Here is a 26,713-nt window from a genome sequence, read left to right as displayed (position 1 = left end):
AACATTAGGCAACATGGCAACGCACAAGACCCAAGGCCGCAGCAAGGAACGACTGTCGAAGCACCATGCGAAGCAGTTTAGGAGCAAACACCCCCAGCCGAACAACGCCAAGATGTACAGCGAAGGGTAATCCAAGTGATTACAAGGGCTGACCCGCCAAGCCAGTTGTCCAAACGGCAGAAGAAGATGCAGATCCGTATGATCCACAGCATCACTTTGGCGGGTGAGGGGGCGCCGCAGTATCTGAACCAGCTAATTTCTTTCGGGCCGGAAGACGCAGAAGGAGTTATGTTCCCGCATCAAGATCCCCTGGTAATCTCAGCTGAGATAGCTGGTTTCGAAGTCCGACGAATCCTGGTCGACGGAGGGAGTTCGGCCGATGTTATCTTCGCCGAAGCATATGCCAAGATGGGGTTTCCTACCCAAGCACTTACCCCAGCACCAGCATCGCTCCGCGGTTTCGGCGGAGAAGCAGTTCAAGTTCTCGGCCAAGCACTTTTGCTGATAGCCTTTGGCTCAGGGGAGAACAGACGCGAAGAGCAAATACTGTTCGACGTCGTCGACATCCTGTACAACTACAACGCCATCTTTAGCCGTGCAACCCTGAACAAGTTCGAAGCCATTTCCCACCACAATTATCTCAAGCTCAAGATGCCCGGCCCGGCAGGGGTGATAGTAGTCAAGGGGCTTCAGCCTTCGGCCGCTTCAAAAGGCGATCTAGCCATAATCAACAGAGCAGTGCACAGTGTTGAGACCGAACCGCATGAACGGCCGAAGCACACGCCAAAGCCCACCCCTCACGGCAAGATAACAAAAGTGCAGATTGATGATGCCGACCCCACAAAGTTCGTATCACTAGGGGGTGATATAGGCGAAGAAGAAGTTGAGAGTATCCTAGAGGTGCTCAAAAAAAACATCGATATCTTCGCCTGGAGCCCTGACGAGGTGGGGGGTGTCCCGGTGGATCTCATCATGCATCACCTAGCAGTCAAGCCGGACATTAAGCCAAGAAAACGAAAGTTGCGCACGATGTCTGCCGATCGCCAAGAAGCGGCGAAAGCCGAAGTGCAAAAATTGCTCAGGGCAGGGGTTATCCAAGAGATCGACCATCCGGAGTGGTTGGCGAATCTAGTGCTGGTGCGGAAGTCAAACGGCAAATGGCGCATGTGTGTCAATTTCACGGACCTAAACAAGGCATGTCCGAAAGACGACTTCCCCTTGCCGCGAATCGACCAGCTCGTGGATTCAACAGCTAGATGCGAGCTCATGAGTTTCCTGGATGCATATTCCGGTTACCACTAGATCCACATGAACCCGCTTGACATCCCCAAAACATCCTTCATGACTCATTCGGCACATTTTGTCACCTCAGAATGCCTTTCGGCTTAAGGAACACAGGAGAAACTTTCGCCAGGCTGGTGTACAAGGTCCTTGGCAGGCAGTTGGGGCGGAATGTGGAAGCTTACGTCGACGACATCGTCGTAAAAAGCCGCAAGGCTTTCGACCATGCGATCGACCTACAGGAGACATTCGACAACTTGCGCGCAGCAGGCATAAGGCTGAATCCGGAGAAGTGCGTTTTCGGCGTCCGCGCAGGCTAGTTGTTGGGTTTCCTTGTTTCCGAAAGAGGCATCGAGGCAAATCCCGAGAAAATCGATGCCATCTAGCAAATGAAGCCTCCGTCAAGCGTACATGAAGTACAAAAGCTTGCAGGCCGAATTGCGGCACTCAGTCGATTCCTCTCAAAGGTAGCCGAAAGAGGTTTGCCCTTCTTCAAGACCCTCCGGGGGGCAGGAAAGTTTAGTTGGACACCAAAGTGTCAAGCAACTTTCGACGAGCTAAAGCAATACCTGCAAAGACCGCCAGCTCTGATAAGCCCATCCCCAGGAACCGAACTGCTATTATACTTAGCAGCTTCGCCGGTGGCAGTCAGTGCTGCCCTCGTCCAAGAAATAGAGTTCAGACAAAAACCGGTCTACTTCGTCTCCGAAGCACTGCAAGGAGCGAAGACAAGGTACATTGAAATGGAAAAGCTCGCTTACGCCCTAGTGATGGCTTCGCGCAAGCTTAAGCATTACTTCTAGGCCCACAAAGTCATAGTGCCATCACAGTACCCCTTGGGCGAAATACTCCGAGGCAAGGAAGTCACTGGCCGGCTCAGCAAGTGGGCGGCAGAGCTATCCCCGTTCGACTTACATTTTGTTGCACGCTCTGCTATCAAGTCTCAAGTGTTGGCCGACTTCGTAGCTGAATGGACAGCGGTACTTGCCCCCAACCCCGAGCCCGCCGAACAATTCTAGGTGATGTGCTCTGACGGCTCGTGGTCGCACAAGGGAGCAGGCGTTGCGGCAGTCCTATTTTCGCCGAATGGTGTGCCGATTCGGTACGCAGCAAGACTGCAGTTCGACACAACCAACAATGCAGCAGAATACGAAGCCGTTCTCCTGGGCCTAAGAAAGGCGAAAGCACTAGGAATCCGGCGCCTACTAATCCGAACTGACTCCAAGTTGGTAACAAGCCATGTTGACAAATCCTTCGAGGCAAAAGAAGAGGGAATGAAGAGGTATCTGGAGGCTGTTCAGTCCATGGAAAAATGCTTCACCGGCATAACGGTCGAACACTTGCCTAGAGACCAGAATGAGGAAGCAGACGCCCTGGCGAAATCCGCTGCTTGTGGTGGCCCACATTCGCCTGGCATCTTTTTCGAAGTCCTGCATGCTCCAAGTGTGTCCATGGATAGCTCGGAAGTCATGGCAATCGACCAGAAGAAACTGGGCGAAGACCCGTATGACTGGCGAACCCCATTTGTAAAGCACCTTGAAACTGGCTAGCTTCCGGTAGACAAAGCAGAAGCGAAGCGTTTGCAACTCAGAGCCACGAAGTATAAGATGGTTTTGGGTCAGCTTTACCGCACCGGGGTACTTCAACCCTTACTTCGTTGCATCTCTTTTGCCGAAGGCGAAGAAATGGCAAAGGAGATACACCAGGGGCTATGTGGCGCGCACTAGGCTGCAAGAACAGTGGCCTCCAAAGTATTTAGACAAGGAGTTTATTGGCCCACTGTGTTGAAAGTCTGTGTTGAGCAAATCAAGAAGTGCGAAAGTTGCCAGTGTCATGGCCGAAGCCAAGCCGCACCCCAGTATGATCTGCAGCCCATTACGCCGATATGGCCCTTCGCCAGATGGGGACTGGACATCATTGGGCCGTTCCCGGTGGCGCGAAATGGGTATAAATTCGCGATTGTAACTGTGGAATATTTCTCTCGATGGATTGAAGCCGAACCCCTTGGGGCAATCACTTCGGCAGCAGTACAGAAGTTTGTATGGAAAAACATTGTTTGCTGTTTTGGAGTGCCAAAAGAGTTCATTACTGCCAACGGCAAGCAGTTTGACTCTGATAAGTTCAGAGAAATGTGCGTAGGGCTTAACCTGGAAATCAGGTTCGCGTCGGTCGCACACCCATAGTCAAATGGGGCGGCCGAACGTACAAATGGCAAGATCCTAGAAGCACTAAAGAAAAGACTCGAGGGGGCAGCGAAAGGCAAATGGCTAGAGGAATTGCTATCGGTTCTCTGGGCCCTTCGGACGACCCCCACAAGACCAACCAAGTTTAGCCCATTTATGCTTCTTTATGGCGATGAGGCAATGACCCCAGCAGAGCTAGGGGCTAACTCACCAAGGGTGATGTTCTCTGGGGGCGAAGAAGGACGCGAAGTATCGCTCGAACTCTTGGAAGGGGTAAGAGTCGAAGCGCTCGAGCACATGCACAAGTACGCCACAAGCACTTCGGCAACTTACAACAAAAAAGTTTGACCCACGGAGCTCATGCCTGGTCATCTCGTCCTAAGGAAGAAGGCGAACCCAGTAGCGGTTGGCAAGCTTGAATCAAAGTGGGAAGGACCATACCTCATCAAACACAAGTCCAGGAAGGGATCTTTTCGCCTAGCGACGCTCGAAGGCGAGGAGTTCGACCATTCCTGGAACGCCACCTCTCTCAAGCGCTTCTATGTCTAGAATGGGTGGCACCCAAATCGCCAACTTGTAAAAATGTGCATACAGTCATCGGCAAAAAAAAAGAAGAAGAAAGAGAGAAAAAAGAGAAAAAACTGGATGTAGGGCTATTATCCGCCATGGAGGCCCGAACCAGTATAAAATCTCTGTGCCCTCCACCTTCTTTTTGTTTTTTTCGTGTGATTGATAATTTGTGGAAAAACCCCAAGGCAAACGCTTGATCAGCGAAAAAGGCCAGGGGGCGAAACGAATCGGCCGAAGCATCGCTCGCCGAACGTTGAAACCGCAACAGCTTGCCTCGGAAAACAAATAGCCGAACGACGTTACGACCGATCAGCAGAAAAGCAAAAGCGTTTCTTTCGACATAGAGCGCTACAGATCGAAAACGAACGACGAAAAGCTGAAAAGTCAGTATACCTATTTCGCTAAAATACGCAAAGGGGCCGACATATTCCGACCTAACAAAAGCACGAAATGTGACGATGCGAAAGAATAGCGAAAAGGAAATAAAACACATCTTTATTAACTTCGAAAAAATAATCGAAGAATAGAAGGTTCACAACACGATACATTTCACCTTACAAGTAAATTACATCTTCACCCCCATAATCACTATCTCTCCCTAAGGAATGGTCAGACGAACTAGGTTCGTCATCACTACTAATATCATACACAACCCTAAGAGGAGTAGGGGCGAAACACAGACTAAACTGTAACGACACTGAAAGATCGTTTCCTGGCGTTTAGTCTTCTGATGGTTTCGCCAAAAGCGAGCCATATCCTCCAAACGTCTTGAATGAACAAGATCGTAATATTCTAAGGTTCGCCCGGGGTGCGCCCGCAGCCAGTTGGCAACCTTGAAAACCTTATAGTTGCGACCGTTTATCTCCATTTCGTGATAAACAGGCCGAAATGGACATTGCACCTTCGGCAGACCCTTCAATGCCACAAATTTCTCGTTCTGACTTCGCCAGCTCCCAGAAAGGGGCCGAATGCATGATTTTCGGCGAACCCCCAGGTAGACAGTGCAGAAAAGGCAAAACACAACTTACATGGTAAGAATAGGCCAAAGAAGGGGAAGATATGGCATAATGGGAAATGAGCGAAATAATAATATGCCAAAGGCTTTGATCATTAAAAAGTGGTTAAAATTGTGTCATACAGTCCAACTACGCAAAAGGGCCTCTTCTAAGGTTTAGCGGCAGCTTGCCAAATATACAACGGTTCGCCACATCTAGCGAACACCAAAAGAAAACTATGAAAATCTAAGAGAAGGGCGGAGGGCCTCACACCTCTGGGTGGTCCCGGGCATCGCCTCCACCCCCTCCGGCCGCCGCGCCTTCATCTTCACAAAGGTCCGCCGCCTCTGCTTTCGCCAGCTGCTCCAAAAGGCGCGCCTTAGCGGCGGAGCGGTCGTCCTTCTGCCAAAATTGTTTTCGCCACGCACGAAGCGCAGGCGAAATGTCTTGCGCACTGATTTCCCAATCCCCCCTCGCGTACTTGGGGAACTCGGCGATGTGCTCGCAGCCGAACTGCTGCAGGAGGCCCATGGTAAAGGCCGCTGACACGCGCGCACAGCAGTCGCCGTATGCGGTGGCGCAGTCAGAAACCGAACCACCAGCCTGTTGGGTCCATTCGGAGAAGTCGAAGGCTGAGGCATCTTCGGAGGGGACACCCCGCACTTTCGCGCCCATATCAGTAAGGGCGAGGCGAAGCGTTTGGCACGCTGTCCGCGCGGACTCGGCGGTTTTCACCATCTCCCGCAAAAACCGCCGCGACTTCTCTGCAGCGCTTGCTTCGGCCTTGCGCACCTCCTGCCGAAGAGTCTCCATCTTCGGCTCGGTGAGGTTGTAATAATCTATGAGCACGGCAGTGTGGGCCTTTTCTTTCTCCAGTTCGGCCTTTAAGCGATCGACTTTGGCCCTGGCTTCTTTCCCTTTCTCCAGTTCCGATTGAAGCCGCTTGTTTTCAACCTTCGCCTCCTTAAGGGTGTTGGCAAGGGCCTCCATCTCCAAATTTTTACGGCCTAGTTCATCATCCTTGGCCCGAAGACGGCTTTTGAACCCGTCAAGTCGGGCTCACACGGTTCGCTCCGTTGAGCAGTGAGCCGCGAGGATCTGGGCGCAGAATACGAGCGGCAAAGAGAACAAGTGTCAATTGTAAAAAGAAGAGAGAGGAAGAGTAAAAATAAAGAAAGGGGGAAAAAACGTACCCGAACAGCCAGGCTTTTTATAGCAGAACACCCCTCATCGAACTCATTCAGTTCGGTGAACAAGCTCGGGGCACTAGCGGGCAGTACAAGATTGCTTACCCCCTCCACAAAAGGAAGGAGGTCCGCCCGCGTCTCGAAATCGCCAAGGGCGAAGCGGGGTACCGAGAGCGAATATTCCGAAGCGGACGTCTCAGCGACCGCTCTCTTTCCCTTCGCCTCAATCAGCAGCGACGCAACCGGCTGATGCGGAGGACTGCCGAATACTTTCGCTGCGGCCGTCACAATCCTTTCCGCAGAAGCCGAAGCCCCAGCGGCGGTACTACCGCCCACTCCAGCGACGCCGAGTGGAGGAATGGGGGCGGCCGAAAGATCCAGGCTGCGACCAGTGGGTGAAGTCGGAGTCCCGTCGGATGACTCATCGTCGCTAAAAACGCGAGCGACATCGACGAGCCTTTCTTCTTAGCCACCTTTTTGACAGGACCTTCCTTCAACGCTGCACCCGAAGAGAACGCAATTAGGGCCTTCGCCCCTTCCAAATCCTTCCGACGAAGGGGGGAGCTGTTCGACTCCACCCTGGTCTCGTTGTGACCGGGACTTGGGGTAGGAATGTAGCCGGGGGTGTCGACGCGGTATTCGACCGCCTCGTTCGCGGCCTTATCGGCCACATCCTCTTCTTCCTCCTCTCCTTCATCCTCGCCGTCGCGTTCTTCGGCGTCATCCTCGTCGTCGGCATCGGAGTCCGACGAAGCAGGAGCCCTTCGTTTCCTAGGGGCAAGCTTCACTTGTCCGCGCATCCGCTTCCGTGAAGGCCCTGCATCGTCGTCGGCTTTGTGGAGATTTGCCCGAGGAGGCAATTCGCCGTTATAAACCCAGTTCGCCCGCCCGGCCGATTGTCGTGTTAGCAGCTGGCTATACTCGACGACCGACACGTCGCCGATCATCCTGCGGGCTTCGGTTTCAGCTTGGTCAAGGGTCAACACTGTAAAAGTAGAGTGTGAAGCTATGTCAAAAGTCAGATAAGGCGAAATAACAAAGCACAGCAGTATATAGCAAAAGAACAGTCTTACTGTTCGCCCCCTCAGGAAGTATCAGGTTCGGCAAACCGTCGACCTCTTCGCCTTGATCAACCGCGACTTGCCATGACTGGGAGAGGGGAAAAATGCGAAGCATACAAAATTCCTCCACCAAGTCACGGCAGCTAAGGCGGGAGCAAACCTTCCGCAGTAGAACGAACCGCGCCTCCATGGCGCCGTCCACAGCGATCTTGGGTCTCCGGTTCGGCGCAATCGCCCTGCGCCGGCACCGGAGGGCTTTCACTGATTCAGAACCAGCCTCAAAGGGGATGGTGTGATAGAACCACCTCGCCATCCAATGGCGGTCCCACTTCGACATGGCAGCGTTCACCGACCAGAGATCGGACCGCTCGGGGCGAACGTTGAAGTTCACACTCCCGAACACTGTCTTCTTCGTTCCAGCCGGGGTAATCACCGTCTTCGAGTTCACGGTGGCGAAAAATATGGCGCCGAAGAGCTCGGCGTTAGGCTCAAACCCGGAAGTCCGGCACGCCCAGTCGAAGATAGCGATCCGAACAAGCGCCAACGGGCTCAGCTGCGGAAGTTCCACCTGGAAGAGGCGAAGGATCTCCGGCAACAACACGTTGCAGGGAAACCGTAGCCCTGCCTCAAAAAATACGGCGAACACCACCGTCCGATTGTCGATAGGTTTCGGCACCACGGCTTTCCCTGGGGCGAAAGCCTGCCCCTCGACCAACGCTCCGGAGCTGACCAGCTTCGCCAGCTCGACGTCGTCCACAAGAGAGACCCCTAAAAAGGCGGTGCTGTCGTCATCGACTCGGCCGGGATCTGGCCCTTTCGCCGAACCAGGGTTTGGCTTGCGTGGGGCCATGGTGAACGGTGCGTTTGCGGCGGCGAAGAAAGAGAATGGGCGAAACGCTGGAGAGGTCGAGGGATGCTGTGGAAGAAAGAAACGGAGGAAGAGAGCGCACGCGGTAAAAAGGCAAGTGTGGCGGTGAAAAGGAAAGGCCGGGGGGGATATATAGCTCGCTTAGGCGACCGTTCGCCTACCCACCAATAATAAAGCGCCACGTGTCGCAAGGGTAGGCGAAACGGTAACTTCCCACCGTCCGAGCGGCACAGTAAAAAGCCCATGAAGGGAAAGCCCAATACTGTTCCTTTCGGCCCGGGAAAAGAAAATTTATAAAAAAAATGTGTATAATATATATATATATACATATATATATATATATATATATACATATATATATATATACACATATATATATATGAATATGCCACCAAATGCAGGAGGCGAAAGCGCGGCAAAACAATACCAGCCACACAAATAACAAACTTCACTCGCAGGAATAATGTAGGTTTCGGCAAGAGCATCTGTCGAAAGGGGGCACCGCATACCATACCACATGGTTTGCACGGTCTCGGCCGAAGCTCCAATCTCACCCTTACCCGTGAGGGGCTTGTTGGCGGATGGCATGAGGCCCTTCGACCAAACCTGCCGAAACCCATGGCGAAGGCTATGGAGCAAGAACGGCGCAAGGCGAAGAGTCGTACAAGCGCCAGGCCAGAGGCGTCTCAGGCGAAGGGTGCAAGGCGAAGACTATCTGCTGAAGGAGGACGACTTCGCCTTGACAAGTTCGCCCCCGCGAGGGCCGAGGAAGCCTTTCCGGCCCATCAAACCTAGGGGCAATAGGGCCGGCAATCGCCAGACGGCCCATCAGGGGCCCGTGAGCCCCTATATCATCATGTACCCCTGTAAATGTCCCTTTCGTAAGGGTAATCATGTAAATTTCCCTCTATAGCCTAAACCCTAGTAGTAAGAGCCTATAATAGGGCTATAAATAGCCCCCTAGGGCCATGTAACGGGGGAATCCCAAGTGAAATTCAAAATTTAATACACTTCGTTTTTCCAACCACTGTTGAGTAACCACGTCTTTCGACGTATGCGGTTGTCGTTTCGACAACAGTATATTTCGTATGAAGACATTATAAATAAAAATTGATTTAAAATATCAGATAATTAATTTTTTAAGTTTATAATCATTAAAACTCAATTAACCAAGTGCTAATGGCTTTATCGTTTTACGTGTCTCTACTTAATCTTCATCTTCATCAAATTTAGCATAGGCATGTTCAATTTACTGCTAAAATCAACCTTTATAAAAATTATCAATGTCAATTTTTTTTTGTAAGTTAGCAATATTCCAGGTTTTGATAGGATAGACTAAATGTGATGTAATCAAAAGTCCCTATACACTACCAATGTTTAGTAATAAACTAAAGCATTCACACGTTTGTTAATTTTACAAAATAATAGTATGGTTTAAACTGATACCAATTTGAACAAGCCCATATGTAGAACTAATCTTTCTAAGGGCCTAGAGTTCAACAATTTTACGAGACTTCTTTAGTGATTATTTTAATTTGTGTGAAATTGCTTGAAAATCCATCCATTTCAAAGAAATCAACGAGCCTATTTATAGGAGCTTTTATCAGCTACAGCATCTTCTAAAATTAAAAACTTTCTAAATAGTTCAGATTTTTACCTAAAATTTGAGAAGCTGGTTTGTCAATTTCTTTAGATCTCATCAGCTACTTCTTAAAATCTAAAACTCCTACGAACAAACCCCTATGCTTAGTTCGAATTTACCTATAGGATTTTTGCAAAAACTATATATGTGAAAGTTTCTTTAAAAATTAAATAAATCATTTTTTTATGATTGTAATAGTTAATATTTAATTAATTATGTGTAAATGACTAGTCTTATTTTAGGTGCAAATTAAGCCTATCCCTTATTTGAAAAAAGCCTAAATTTTACTCGAATTTGAAGGATCTCACCCAGTGTACAACTATCGTGCGAATCGATTTCTACGAGAAAAGAAAGATTTCTACAAGAAAACAAGAAAGAGCCTTGTACGCGGAGGAGTTAGCAGCTGGGCTCCCCTATCCATTATTACCTTTGGGACGCGTTGACGCGACCGCGGAAGAGGTAGGTTTGCGCGTGAGCTGCGTTGTTGCAATTGCATAGCGTCGGTGCACGCAAAGACGCCACTCCCGCCGACGGTTTGCCGGCTTGCAAGTTGGAACACCAAATGCTAGGTCCGCCACAAATTCTAAACGAGTTGTGGCTGTTTGGTGTATACTGTATTGCTCTTGCTCGATAGTCAATTCAACCATACTCTTTTCCTTCACTACGCAAAATGGAGTGACAAAATTAGTACATAATTAATTAAATTATAGTATTAGTTAAAAAAATAAAAAATAGATTAATATAATTTAAAGTAACTTTCTTATATATTTATTTAAAAAACACATCGTTTATCAGTTCGGAAAACATACACTAAGGACTAAGGGTGTGTTTAGTTCACGTCAAAATTAAAAGTTTGGTTGAAATTGGAACTATGCGATGGAAAAGTTAGAAGTTTATATGTGTATAAAAGTTTTGATGTGATGAAAAAGTTAGAAGTTTGAAGAAAAAATTTGTAACTAAACACGGCCTTAAAAAATAAAGAAGTAGAGATGAGGAAGAGTGAGTAAAGATCAACACATTAAAAGACTGGGCAATGCAGATGAAACTGGTTGTGTTCAGCAAACTGAGTTAGGAACTTATCCTTTACGCACATAAAATAGTGTAACTCATTAGTTCATAATTAATTAAGTAGTAGCTAATATAAAAATAAATTAATATGATTTCTAAAGTAAATTTTCTGGAGAAATTATTTTACAAAAAGATACAATATTTAGCAGTTTGGGAAACATGTACAGAAAATAAGTGGAATGAAGCTAGAAACATTGAGTAAAGAACACACCATTGTCCATCTTATTTGTGGTAAAAAGATTAGCATCACCAAAATGCTGGCAATAAAAGCAAACTAACCAGGCTTGCTTGTAAAACTGCACTTGGCTGTGTTCGGTCTGCGTTCTATACCAAAGGCTTCTAACTTCCCTCCCTCGTTTTCCGCGCGGACGCTTTTTAAACTGCTAAACGGTATGTGTTTTGAAAAAAAAAATTTCTATATGAAAGTTGTTTAAAAAAATCTATTACTAGGGTTGGGAACCCATCTCCCCGCACGGAAAACGGAGCAGTCTATTAGCACGTGATTAATTAACTATTAGCTAATTTTTCTTAAAAATGGATTAATTTGAATTTTTAAGTAACTTTTGTATATAAACTTTTTTTAAAAAACGCACCGTTTAGCAGTTTGAAAAACGTACGCACGGAAAAGGAGGGAGATGGGTTGGGAGTGAGCTGAAACGAACACTATACCCTACTAATATTTGAATCATATCATTACCAATACTTTCTTTTCTTTTCATAAGGTTTACATTGTTGATGCCGAGATGATCCAGACAAACCCTAAGGGTCTCATCTTTTTCTTATACTTATGCTTATCAGCCAAAATTTAAATTTTCATCCTTAAATTTAGAGCTGATTTTAAGGTTTTTTTTTAATCGAAGTTTACTTTTCAGCATTTGCTTTTATATCGCTAAAAACACGTATATAAAAACTTTATTCATAAATTATTTTTTGTTTGCAAATATGTCGTTTTGCTGAGTCCGTGAATAAGCGAAACGATGGCTCCATAAATCGTATCGTGCAAGTGAGAGATTAATTGATAATCGCTCATCGTACCGTAATACCAGTAACGATGTGTGGAGAAAGAAGCATAGGTAAGGGCCCATTAAAATCGCAGGATTGACAAAACGTAGGAATAGAAAAAACGTAGGATTCTGATAGGAATGTAAGTATAAAACAGAGGATTGCAAAATGCAGGAAAAACACAGGAATGAACGTTTAATTGAACCACAGGAAAAACGTAGGAATTGGATTAGAGAGATAGACTCAAAGGAAAGTTATCAAGAGGTTGAAGCTCTTGCTAAATTTCCTCCAAAATCTCTATAGGATTGTCCATTCCATAGGAATTTTAAAGGATTGGATTAGATTCAATCATTTGTTTCAAAGGACTTCATAGGAAATTTTTCTATAGAATTAAAATTCTCCAAAATTCATATGATTTTCCTCCAAATCAAAGGGGCCGTAAATATGTAATAGTAGTCAACGTATTACAAACGATACAGTTGTTGAAATTCAAATTCAAATTTTGGTTATAGCTGATAAGCTAATAAGCAAACGATGAGATGCCATGGTTAGGCATAAAATTTGCCTGGTGTCTATATGGATTTAAAGAGAAATACAAATTGCAAAGTTCAACCTAAGATGTTCACCGATGACAAGTCGAAACTTCATAGTGCCTCCCAAAATGCACTTGTAATAAGCAACCATACAGATTAACGACCCTAATCGTACAAAAATAGGGTTCTCTGCTCCCTTTTTTTTTCCCTGTTGCCGAAATTCTTTGCTTCAGACATACGTACATACCTGACGGCTAATCCCGATCTGCATATTAAACAATGAATACTGAAGTGTCACACGCAGACTTTTTTTTTTTACTACACGTCCTTTGCAGTTCAGCTAGCACATCATTTTCACACCGATTTCTTGGCAACCATTTCGATCAGATTCAGAGAGAGGAATATTAATGATTGACGTAAGACGCATCAAGTTGGTTATTGCCACACAATATTAGCACTAATTTTAATTTAGACAAGACAGAAGCTGCCTTGCATGACACGTGAGCGACGCTTACCGAACAAATGTGACAATGTGATTAGCCTGGCTACAGTTAACTACGCCATTATTGCTTGTATATTGAAATGGAATATCTTCTAGGACTCGATACTCCTATGCTTAAGTTAATTGGGGTCATAAGTAAGAGTATTAATCCATGTGTTTGGTTGCTAATCATTACGACCAATCACCCATTCGTTGTGCTTGTATCTTGAGTTGCATATGTCGGTGCTTGGTGTTGATTCTGGAGACAAATAAAAAAAGTGTGCATTATATTGTTGGTTTCAAATTTGAATATGATATGCGCCTCACAAACTAAAACAAATAATTAAGCGTCTATGGTTTATCATCAGTAAGGGGGGGATACATTGTATAGAAAAAAGAACAAATATTTTGTACATGAACGATGCGTCCTTGTACTAGCTTAATTAGCTTGGTCGGAACATTTGACGATTTGCTTAACTGCTGCATTTGCAGATCTGAATGTTTTTAGTTGTTAATATACTCGACAGCTAGATGCTCTATTACTTGCCAACCGTTGGATGGTTCACCATTGGATTTGGAGGAGCCTCAATTAGGTGAGGTGTGCCTAGCTATGTGTTTTTCACATTATTCAAGTTTTAGGAAATGACATTACGAATAATTTAGGTTCCTAATTTTAAAACTAATTTAGGTGTTTTGATCATTATATATTTTTAGTTGTCTTTTGAACCAGTAGGAGTAGAGGTATAAAACAAGTCTCTACCTAAATTTATTTTCATTGCGTATAAGTCATAGCTGGCCGACAAACGTCAACCAATCATGCGGTTTTGAACATGAAACATTATTTCGAAAATTTTCTCTGTAGACTGAGTGAAATTGGAAAACAAAATGTTCTTCCAATTTGAATGCTACTATAACAAATATTTTATCATGTCAATAACAAACTTAATTTGATACCATAGAAAGAAAAAATTGCTTGTTTCCTTATTCCAAACATGATCAATCATGTAAGCTCACAGGTGATGTGCTCAAGCCACAAAAATGGCTTGCATTAATGAACGTGTTCGGCTAGCCGTACTACTGCAAGCCGCTACGGTTGCGACAATTGTAAGTGGCTGACGGCTGCAGCTACTATGAACTGTTGCAGCTGCAGCCGCTGCTGATCAACCCATTGTATTTGAGTAAACAATACCAACAAAAAAGAACAATCAAGCTAGCAAAACATTGCTGGAAATATATGGAGTTTACACATCCCTATTTGATTAAAAAAAATGGTTATCCATTTGTACAGTTCAGGTGTACAGCTCGAGCTGGATCAACATCCTAAAAGGGGCCATGGAGTTGTATGATTCGACATCTCTACCGTGAATGCCACATGCCGTGCTACAACAACACGACGGTGCATCGGTCACAAGCCAACAAATTTTGAGTTTCCTGCTGAATGACATTTTCAGGTAGGGATAAAAAAAAAGTTTTGTGTTCCCATGCAGAATGATATATTCCCTCCTTCCCTAAATGTTTGACGCCGTTGACTTTTTTAAATATGTTTAACCGTTCGTCTTATTTAAAAACTTTTGTAAAATATGTAAAACTATATGTATACATAAAAGTATATTTAACAATAAATCAAATGATAGGAAAAGAATTAACAATTACTTAAATTTTTTGAATAAGACAAACGGTCAAACATTTTTAAAAAAGTCAACGGCGTCAAATATTTTGGGATGGAGGTAGTATATTTCACTAGTGTCTTGGATATGTTTTGTGTTCCTTTACAATATTGACGATAACTGATCAATTATTCTGATAAATATTGGTCATATTCAACCACACTGAATTTTAAAACAAAACTGCTCGATAATTCGATTAAGTTTCAAAAAGGACATATATTAAACTTTAATTTTTTTGATAAAATTTATTCAACATTAACCGGTTTTCGTCTATAACATTTCAGTTATCACGATTTTTCGTCTATAACATTTCAGTTATCACGATTTTTCGTCTATAACATTTCAGTTATCACGATTATCGATGAAAATCCAAAGTAGCGGCTATACGTGCCTAAACAATATTGGGAACCCTGATCTAAGGAGTGCGTTCTCCACGCCCATTTTTTCTTGTGGGAATTAGCATAGTACCTATTTGTTGCGATGGATGATTAAAAAATATATATTGTAAGATTAAAAATAGGGAAAAGAATTAGAAGAAGTTAGGAACTTAGGTTCCCTTTAAATCGCAGGATTGAGAAAACGTAGGAATAGGAAAAACTTACGATTTTGATAGCAATATAGGTGTAAAAAAGAGAATTGCAAAACTCAAGAAAACACAAGAATGACCGTTTGATTGAAATGCATGAAAAACGCAGGAATTGGATGAGAGGGATAGACTCAAAGAAAAGTTACCAAAAGGTAGAAGCTATTGTTAAATTTCCTCTAAAATTTCTATAGGATTGTCCATTCCATAGAAATTCAAAGGATTGGATAGGATTCAGTCCCTTGTTTTCGTGGGTAATTTGGAGCCATGCCATTATAATTTTGTAAAGTTTGAGATATGTCATCGGTATCTCAATGACATGTAGGACCCACATGAGTCAATGATATGTGCGTCAGGATGGCATATCTTAAATTTTACAAAATTATAATGGCATGGTTCCAATTTTCCCTTGTTTGAAAGGGCTTCATAGGAAATTTTCCTATGGAATTAAAATCCTCCAAAATTTCTACGTTTTTCCTCCAAATCAAATAAGCCCTTTACAGTGGTGAATAAATCCCAGAGTAAAAGCACAATGTCAGTATATCTCTTTATGGAGACCTCGCATAATGTTCGGTAAAATGTGGCCCAAAAATTCCCAAAAAAGTGTTGCAAATTCAAGCATCTGTTTTATGATTTAATCCATGATCCCGTGGGTGGGCCAAAGTGTTGCATCACCCCGGAACCACATCAGATTTAATTATTATGTGTACTTCCATATATAAGAGTTTGTTCATATATGAGAAACATGGGGTTTCCCATAAATTAAAACCTCGACGACCCCTTCATGTAGTACATGTACCATGCACTTGCCCTACCGGATTAGTGAAATAAGCTGGTTGGTTGGAACTTAATTGGAAGACCTCAGCTTATCTGAACATGCACAGTCAAGTTCAGTTGGGTGGTCGCTACCATATTACGCACACATATGTACCTGCATTTTTCTAGTTGTAACAGCCGACCATTAAGCTAGGTCGCCAACGTTGTTCCTGTATATATGGTGCCCACATGAACGATTGACTTTTCCTTGCTATAAACATAAAGCTACAGTCTAAGATGGAGTTTGAATAGAGGATTAATTTATCAGAATTGCTAAATATCATTCGATTGAAAATAAGGGTTAAAATCTTAAAAGTTTCTAACTTTAGGATCCGCTTTACAATTCATGCTCCGGCAACCCTAGCTCCCCCTCCAACTCCGGCAACCCCTTCTACTTTAGCTCCAATGACCGTCGGTGATCCGACGAGTTATGATTTAGGGTCCTGTCTTAGGATAGGGGTTGGGAGGAGGGAGGGAAGGAGAAGAAGGGGGAATCGTCAGGCTTAGAGGAATGACCGTGGGAGATGGTGGCCTCGCGGTGGACGGTGAACATGGGTGGTCGGTGAGGCGCTGGCGGCGGCGCTAGAGCCGCGGGGATGGAGGAGTGCAATGGACCGGTGTGGGCGGCGGGAGCAAAACAATGAAATGGTTACAATGCGCACTTCAATGGCACTGTTGAGTAGGAGGAGAGGTGGAGGGGAATGGGTTGAGGGAGGACGGATGAGGTTGATTGGGGGAGGAGGGTGATGTTGATTCCTTTGGCTAGTCGGTGAGGCCGGACGGCGGTAGCGTAGGAGGTAGGGGAAAGCGGGCCATGGGCAAAGTAGCAGTGGTGGCGCGGAGGGATGAGAAAGGGAAGAGAATAGGGATATTAAAGTTAGATGTGTTGCACTAATCTCAAAGCAATTCAATGGTCGAGAATTTACAATATTAGGAGGTGTATTTCGGTCGAATGTCATACGGGCAGTCTCTTAATTTATTTATAATTTTGATTTCATTTAATATTCCTTTTTATTTTAGACATAGGTAGTTTTGGAGTTAGGCACAATTTAAAATTGTTAAATGATGTTTTTGCCCTACTATCATTACACATTTGGATAGTTGACGGATAAAATATGGAGTTATTCATTACACATAAGGGGGTAATGTTCGTCACTTAGTAAAACACGCAAGGTAAAGATGAGAGACAAGTGTTAGATTCTACGTTGACTTACGTTTAGATAGAAAAAAGTAAAAAGAAAAAATGTGCCACGTTAGAATCAAAGGTAGTACAAATGTATTTATACAAAAGTTCTCCTGCTAATTTAGTTTGTAAAGAATATAATTAAAATCACAACAGATTTTCAAAACCAAACGAGGGGTGAACCACGTGCACCATGTTATTCCTGCAATGTTTTCCCAGCAGCAACAGGTCTTCCCGATCCTCCGGGCTGTGTCGATGATAAGCGAAAGGGGCAATTAAAACCAAACACATGTTTAATTAACAGGTTAGTTAGATCTTTAAAAATCTCGCTTTAATTTTATACTTGGGGCAGATACATGAACAAAGGCATACGACCAGTCACTTCCTAGCTGTTGTGCAACGGTAAGATCATTATAGTTATTGACAAAACATGGTAAAAATATATTGAGTAAAATACACCAGCGGTTCTTAAACTTATCAGGAGGTTTCACTTAGATCCATGAACTTGTAAAGTACACATCGAGGTCCCTAAACTTGGTTTATTGTATCATCCCGATCCAAAGCCACGTTTGACCGTGGTCTTGCCTACGTGGCACGTCACGTGGACAATGACATGTATTTTTTTTTATTTTTTTCTCCCTTCTTCCTTCTTTTTTCTCTTTCTTCCTTCTTTTTTCTCGGTGGTGAGAGGCAGCACGAGGGGAGGGGCTGTTGCAGTGGTGAAAAAAAGAAGGAAGAAGGGAGAAATTTTTTTTAAAAAATCCATGTCATCGTTCACATGGCGTGTCACGTAGGCAAGACCACGGTCAAACGCAGTTTTGGACCAGGATGATACAATAAACCAAGTTTAGGGACATCGATGTGCGCTATGCAAGTTCGTTGACCTAAGTTAAACCTCCCGACAAGTTTAAGGACTGCTGGTGCATTTTACTCAAATATATTTATACAATTACTTCGATTAGCATTGACTTCAATATTTCTATGCATGCTATAGAGCCACATGTGCACCTACCTGAAAGCCTTAGGTAGCTCCTGTCCTCAATTACTATTCATATATTTTAACTGTTTAGAAGGCAATTTATCAATGTAGCTTAAGCCATAGGTACATGTAGTTGAGCAATGTAAAATAAGTTTAGGATAAAACTTTACTTTTGTTCTTAGTGGTCCAAAAGCAAAATTGAAAGATGGGAAGTGAAGAAAAAAGTTCATATATCAAATCTAAAATCTAAAATTAAAAGTGTGTTCCTGTCGAAAAGGTTGGAGTTTAATATCTAACTTGAACTATGATGAAGAAATTTAATTGTCAGGACGTGTTAGACCTTCCTATCAGGGTTTCAAAAACCGCCGGGGGCCCGGTTACCGCCACCCGGCGGTACGGCGGTTACCGGCGGTAACCGCGGTAACCGCGCAAAACCGCGACAAATTTACAAATCGAAATTTGAATTTAAAAATTCGGGCAAACCGCGCGGTTTGGCGCGGTTACCGCGCGGTTTGACGCGGTAACCACGCGGTTTGGCGCGGTTACCGCGCGATGTGTAATGGGTTGCACAGTAACGGGCCGGCCCATTTTTTTTTCTTTTTCCAATTTTCAAATTTATTCTCCGTTTTGCTCTCAAATTTGAATAAATATTACTCTTTTTTAAGAAATTTCTTCACCATAAAACACTATAAATCAAGCACTACCTTCACTATTTTTTTTTGATTTTTTTCTTTTTTTTAAAAATTTTTTTGAATTTGGACGAATTTTATTAAACCGTACCGCGCGGTACGGGTAACCGTACCCCCGCGGTACGGGCGGTAACCGCGCGGTTACCGGCGGTTTTTCACACCCTGCTTCCTATCTTGTAGAAGTATGATTGCAGTGCATGATCTCGTGAGATCCATCCACCAAAAGGTAACATTTCATTCCAACCATTCATTTTTCCTATCCCATTTTATACCAAATTCAAAATTCCCTATATACCCATGAGTTTTCGTTCGATGGCTTCTGTAACCTTGAATTTTGCCTCATCTTCCTTATGTCCATGAGTTTTTATTTTTTATCCCCCTATACCTATCAGCCCATGCCGCTTATTAACTGTGAGTTGATCATTAGATTTTTTTTTCAAAAATAACTATATTGTACTCTGATACTTTACGCTACATACTTTAAAAACATACTTAATATGAAAGAATTCTTACTCTATAATAAAACCAAAATGAACATAATTAATTGGCATCGGATTCTAAAACCAAAATTTAAATTTACAAATATTTTTGAAAAATGATGAAATCCATACATAGGTTTCACTAAAAAAATTTAAAAAAAAACAAAACTGATTTTTAATTGGGTTTAAATTTCAGCAAAAATTCTGAAAAAATTATATCAATTTGATTTGAAACATTTTCTAAAAAATAAATTTTAGTTTCAAATTTATGATAAGTAATTATGTCCTGTTTATTTTTTAAAATAAATCAATTTTTTACATTAAGGGCCGTATTTTTTTCCATTGAAGAGCAAGTAAAAGATATGGGTAATATATATATTTTAAGAAAAAATTAATGGTCAACAAACTACCAACTCACGGAGTAGGCATAAAGAAGGTCAAAATACATAGTCAATGATATATAAAAAGAACGGAATTGCTAAATATCATTTGGCATAATTGTAGGGTCAAAATCTTGCAAATTTCGACCTTAGTGTTTGATTCGTGGTTCATGCTCCGGTGACCAACTCTCCTTCTCCATAAGATCCTGTGACCCCTTCTCCTCCATCACGGGCAACCTTGACGAAGGGAATGGAGTTACGAGTTAGGGTCCCGGGTTAGGATAGGGGTGATAAATGGGTTGGAGAGGAGGAAGAGGAGGAGGAGGAGGGAGGAGATCGTCGAGCCTAGGGGGATGCTAATGGGAGGCGGTAGCTCGGTGGTGGACAGTGGACCCAGGTGGCTCACTCGGAGCCGCAAAGATGGAAGAGGGTGGTGGACTGGGAAGACGATGGAGCAGGGGCACCTCGCCGACACCGGTTTGAGGAAGAGGGAAAGGGGGAGAAGCCAGTCGGGGAGGTCTCATCAGCGCCATTGATGTCTTCCGGCTAGCCGATAAGATCGGACAGTGACATGATGGTGGTGGCAGTGGGAGCGACAAGATCAAGCACTCGAGCCCGCATCATGGCGGCACCGAGGGTGGATAGAAGGGGTAGGTTAGTAAGTGCAGACGAATCTTAAAGCAATCTGACAGTTGAATTTCTACAGGATTTTTGGTGGGCTTCTCTATCAAACAATACACATACAGTTCCTTAAAAAAAAAGTCTAAATTCAGGGACACAGAAAAAAATAGACGAAAATTCGTAGGCACATGGAATATATTTTCTCAAATGGAAGAGTGGGCGCCCACCGAGAGCAAAGGAGCGGCTGGCTGTTCTGACCAGTGGGCCCCACCCCACGGGGACGGTTGGATTCGGCCTGTTTCCAGGCAGGGGAGGCGACCGTTCCTTCCCAGAGAAGCACGACGCCTCCAGCTCACCACACCACACCTCGTGCCCTCCAATTATTTCTCTCTTTTTTTTTTCTAGAACAATTATTATTTCTCTCTTCCTATTTCCCTGACGGCCTCAACATGCATCCTAATGACAGCTACTGATCCTTCTAATCAACCCATATTTTTTTTGTGAATATTGCATCTGAAATGAGAAATAAAAAAAAACAACCACATGTTGTGTTCACCTCACCACTATCACTGAACATTCCTCTTAATTTTGCTGGGTAGTTTTAGACAATTTTTCATCTCCTTTTAGTTTCTCTATTGGAGGTCCCTCCCTTACATTGGAGATTAGTTAGATGGGATTAGTGAACTTGAGCATCAGGGTCAGTGGCAGCCAATTTTGTTAGTAACCTGTTGATAGCAACTCCAGCCACTAAAGTCAAACCCCATGTGTAACTGCTCACACTCTTTGCTCTAATCATATGGTTAATTAAAATGTGGCACACATGGTTGGCTTATTGACTGATACGTGCCAACTTGCGGTTAGTATTTTACAAAGATGATACAACGGTTCATACATTCAAGTCGTGTTTGGACCCAAGTAAACTTTCATTTTCCGATCCACCAGGAATTGAACCGTTTCATGTGAAATTTTAATGTAATTTTCTCGCAAAATGAAAATTATGACATCTTTATTTCTCATCTAGATTTACTAACGTTCATATAAATTTGAACGCATATGAATTATATATATCGATTTTTGCATAACTATATTCAAAAATCAAAGCGTTTTGTAATATGAAACAGTAGAGAGTTTAATGTAATGCATGAAGCTACCAAATTAATCAAGGGAACAAGTCATTAACTGTTATATAGCCTATAGGTTTGTTTAGCAAAGCACCAAAATCATTAGGTGAGGCGTCAAGCCATCAAACCCCAATTCGCGCGTAGAATTTGGTGACGCGTCTCTTTTCTCTCTCTTCTTCTTCTTCTCCCTTTAATTATCATCACAAGACCTCTCTCTCTCTCTCACTCCAAGAACTCCACGCCACCATCCCCACCGCCTCCATTCCACCGCCGCCACAAGCCTCGCCTCGCCGCGCCGCGTTCTCGGCCACGGCGGCGCCAATGGCCGACCGCGTCTACCCGGCCGCGAAGCCCAACCCACCGCCGGCAATGGCGAACGCGGGCGGCGGCGGCGCGACGGCGTCGTTCCCGGCGCCCAAGTCGCAGATGTACCAGCGGCCAATCTACCGGCCGCAGGCGGCGGCGGCGAAGCGGCGGCGCGGGCGTTCCTGCCGATGCAGCTTCTGCTGCTGCTTCTGCTGGGCGCTGCTGGTCGTCATCCTCCTGGCGCTCGTCGCCGCCGTCGCCGGCGGCGCGTTCTACCTGCTCTACCGCCCGCACCGCCCCAGCTTCACCGTCTCGTCCGTCAAGCTCACCGCGCTCAACCTCTCGTCGTCGCCCACCTCGCCGTCGCTCACCGACTCCATCCAGCTCACCGTCACCGCCAAGAACCCCAACAAGAAGGTCGTCTACCTCTACGACGACTTCTCCTTCTCCGCCTCCACCGCCGCCAACGCCGTCCCGCTCGGCGCCGCCACGTCGCCGGGCTTCACCCACGACGCCGGCAACACCACCGTCTTCACCGCCACCATCGCCGCCAACGCCGTCGCCGTCGACCCGGCCGCCGCCGCCTCCGACATCAAGAAGTCCGGCGCCTTCTCCGTCGCCGTCGACGCCGAGACGCGCGCCGGCGTCAGGGTGGGCAGCCTCAAGACCAAGAAGATCGGCATCCAGGTGCACTGCGAGGGCATCAAGGTGACGCCGCCGCCGCCCGCCGCCCTGCCGCGCCCCAAGGCGGTGAAGGGGAAGAACGGCACCGTGCTGGCTCCGGCGCCGGCGCCGGCGGACTCCGACACGGCGGCGACCACCGCCGCGACGGTGAGCACCGCGGCGCACTCGTGCAAGGTCAGAGTCCGTGTCAAGATCTGGAAGTGGACCTTTTAGGTACAGAATTTCGCGAAAGTTTAGGGGCTCGGATGCAAAATTTTCAGAAAAAAGGATTTTCACTTTATCATTTATTATATATTGGAGTAGAAATACCATGCGTCGGTGGGGTGTAAATTCTCTCAAACATTTGTTTTTTTGTTTTTTTGCTTTTCGTTTTCTTCTATATTATCTTATTAAATACTTTTTTCCTCCTCTTTGTAGCGAATGTACTGTATAATTTTGTGATTTATTATTTGTAACATTATAATTTGAATTTTATATTTAAATTTTCTACCTACAAGCTGTTGCCAGTACTCCAGTAGTAGTAGTACTACTGATACAATTTTGGCTGCGTTTAGATCCAAAGTTAAAGTTTGGATCTAAACTTCAATGCTTTTATATCACATCAATATGTCATACACACGTAACTTTTTAGTCACATTATTTTCAATTTCCACCAAAATCTAAACTTTGCGTTGAACTAGACACATTTTGGAATTTGGTAGTGTATGCCAATTGCCAAGTGAGTGTTGGTAAGGTGGGTAATCATGAAGTCATTAGTAGTATAAAATACTACTAACAATCTATATAATTAGAATTAATTATTTAACTAACGAGATTAAATAAATAAGTAAATAATAATGTAATTAAAATCAAGTCATGGAAGGGCATGACATGAGTGAGAGATTGAAGACATGTGAAGGACAGCGAGGAAAGGGTTGCTACGTGACGTGCAGATAGCGGTGCACACAGCTGTAACGCCTTGTACTTGAGCGCAGGAGATTGGTTAGTTTAACGACGACTACTATAGTAGTAGTATTAATTTATTATTAGTTTTAGTTTAATTAACCGTGCTAGCTGGTCAGGTAATAGTACAATCAGCAGCAAACAGTAGAAGGAAGGCAAAATGTCATTAAAGGTCAACACCATCATTGAGTGGCGTGAGCATTTTCAAGTACTACCTCCGTACCTTGCAGCCATGAAAATTCATATCTAACGTTGACAGTATGTTTTATTTAAAAATTTTATAAAAAATTTTAAAAAAATTAGTCACATATAAAGTAATAGTAATCATAAATTTTTTTTTAAATAATTCGAAAACATTGGGTATAGTAGGTCGGACAGACGGAGACAGGACACACACCGCCGTGGATGGACTTGATAACACCACAACTTTGCACGGCATCGGCTGTGTTTCCGATGTGACTCTACGACCCTGACCATCTTGTAGCTTCATCCATCTCTCCCTCTCTCCACTCCATTGGTGCAGCAAGTAAAGCAACCTCGCTGCCGTTAAGCGGGGTACTGGAGAGGAAATCAGCGATACAGTTTGGATGAATTTTGACCAAATTTAAAATTTTGGAAAAAAGCAAAAAAAATTAAAAAAAATAATGGATGTTGTTCTTAATTTGTAATTGCCAATGGTGAAAAAAATTTTAAATAGAGTAAGCTAAATTAAAATTTAAGGGCAAAATCGAAAATAGTTTACAAGTTGAAAAAGAGAAGAGAATATTGGGCCTTAAGTATCCTACATATTCTTCCAATTATTCCAATTATTCTCAATTTCTAGTTTTCTATACATATTCAACCGTATTTTTGATTTTTTCCCCTATTTATTTTACATTTACATGATTTCAGCTACACAGCCCATGATAACCGTGCGAATATCGCGGTAAACCGTGCGATTATCACGGTCAAACTGCGAAACCGTCAAGTTTTGAATTTGAACTTTTGGATGTGATTTTTGTGCGACTTTAGGCGATTATCGCAGTAATCGTGTTGCCGCGGTGTGGCGGTAATCCCGGCCCAAACGATAAGGTAAACCCTGGGCAGTACATTATACTACTCCCTTTACTTTTAGCTCCTCTTATTTAACCTAAAATAATTCTATTTTTAATAATTATTATATCGAAATTTAGAAAAATAGGGATAAATATAATAGGCGTAAATAAAGTGGAGAATAATATCATTGATATTATGCAAAGATATTACTTTTTTTCTTATCTGTATATGTGAGATGGGGGAATAAGATCTTCCTTCGTTCTGAGTGTACGACGTTATTAACTTTTTATGGAACGTTTTACCATTCATTTTATTAAAAATATATATAAATATTACTACATCGGTATTAAAATAAGTTTATTTTCATCATTCTCCACATATCACCAAAAGACTATAATATCACTACTTTATTCAATCCCAACAATTTTTCACTTTATTTACCCTCAATACAATTATTCTCTACCTTCACAAACTCTAATAAAATAATTACTTAAATTTATTCTCTTAACTTAATAAGAGAGGGAGGGACTATTTATACTTTTACGTATTTATACTAAATTTTTAAATAAAATGAATGGTGACGTGTTATTTGAAAAGTTAGTACTCCATTCGTCCCATTTTAAGTGCAGCTATGAGTTTTCATGTGTAACTTTAATCGTCCACCTATTTGAAATTTTTTTGAATAAAAATAAAAAACATAAGTCACACCTAAAATACTTTTTTATCTCTAATAACAAAAAAAACTAATCATAAAAAAGAATTTAAAATAAAACGGATGATCAAAGTTGAACACGGAAACTCATGACAATGCTTAAAATGGGACAAAATGGGACGGAGGGAATAGCTTTATATATTTTAGGATGGAGTTAGTAAAATAATTATTTCGTGAGTTTGTGAGAGAGATGAGGTCGCGCATCACATGGAGAGGGCGGAGCCAGAACGAAATAGAGGAGGATACCTCTTGCTTAATTTACTCTGTTTTAAATCAAGTTTAAGTTAATGCCTGTGTCTAAGTTTGTATTAAGAATGCACACACATAATAAAAATCGATAAGTTATAACTTAAAAAAAAAATTTGACCAAGTTACTAGACACACCCCTCCCATAGTACTCTACCTCCGCCCAAGTGACGACGGGTCGAACGGAGCACGCGCGCCGGAGGCGATCCATGTGACGACAACGGCGATAGACCTTGTGCTTGCTTGATGTACACATACTCTCTCTGGTCTCTGCTCTGCTAATACAGCTGCTGCCATTGGTTGCTTTGCTGCTGCCGCTGCGCCTGCATACTGGAGTAAGTAGGAGTACTCCAGGCCGGACTATCCCGTGATCCATTTTTTGAATCCGCCGGATTCGATTCGGCATAAACGCAGCAGCAACCAGGAATACGGCCGGGTCTAGGAGATCCTCTGCTGCTGGTCATGGTCATCGTCTCATCTTATCGAGACATGGAGAGATGGATCCATGTTTCGTCACGTCCGTACTTCCATTTTATATTTAACTCCCTGTCTCCCTCGTGTACTCACGCTCAGGCCTGATTCAGTTCCCAAATTTTATTTCCCCATAAACAGCGTATCAAATCTTTACACATATGCATAGAGAAATATAGATAAAAAGAAAAATTAATTACACAGTTTGCATGAAAATCGCGAGACAAATCTTTTAAGCCTAATTAGTCTATGATTAGCCATAAGCGCCACAGTAACCCACATGTGCTAATGACGGCTCAAAGATTTGTCTCGCGGTTTCCAGACGAGTTATGAAATTAGTTTTTTCATTCGTGTCTAAATACCCCTTCCGATATCCAATCAAACATTTGACATGTTATCCAAAAATTTTCTTTTCGCGAACTAAACACACCCTCAGTCTTGTGAGAGTGCTGCTGTCCTTTAGAATCATCCTTCGTAAAAGTGCATCACCGGAGCGGCAAAGGAATATTGAAAAACATATTCCCATTTTTGGTGCAAATGCATATATAAAAGAAAAAAGAATTGCAAACCCGTAGAAAAAAGAGTAAATTACACCCATTGTACAACAAGTTGGCAGGTGGGTGCGATATAGTGCAAGAATTTTAGAATTGAACATCTAAGTACAACAACTTAACAAGTGGGTGTGTTTTACTGTTTTATATAAGAACTTGACGATTTAGTATTTTAGTGTATCAACTTGGCTAAGCATATGCTAGGTGATTTTTTTTCACGATGTCAATATGCCATTACATATGCCATTACATAGTAATCCTACAGATATTAACTTTTAATATTGAATTGAGCAAATTTCATAAAACTATATGTATTTTGATTAAATTATCAGAAACTATAAATTTAATATGATGTATCACAAAACTACAGATTTAAC

The 26,713-nt window shown here is 43.3% G+C and overlaps 1 protein-coding gene across 1 annotated transcript; it reads left to right on the top strand.

Annotated features, from left to right (window-relative positions):
• Positions 1 to 21,613: 21,613 nt before the first annotated feature.
• On the top strand, positions 21,614 to 22,868 carry LOC9268269 (NDR1/HIN1-like protein 13). Its single transcript, XM_015782453.3, has one exon. The coding sequence runs from the start codon at positions 21,711 to 21,713 to the stop codon at positions 22,590 to 22,592; it is 882 nt and encodes a 293-aa protein (XP_015637939.1). The 5' UTR covers positions 21,614 to 21,710; the 3' UTR covers positions 22,593 to 22,868.
• The last annotated feature ends 3,845 nt before the right edge of the window (positions 22,869 to 26,713 follow it).

The sequence above is a fragment of the Oryza sativa genome, chromosome 5, assembly GCF_034140825.1.
Source record: "Oryza sativa Japonica Group chromosome 5, ASM3414082v1".
NCBI lineage: Eukaryota > Viridiplantae > Streptophyta > Magnoliopsida > Poales > Poaceae > Oryza > Oryza sativa.
This window is presented reverse-complemented; position numbering and strand designations above follow the sequence as displayed.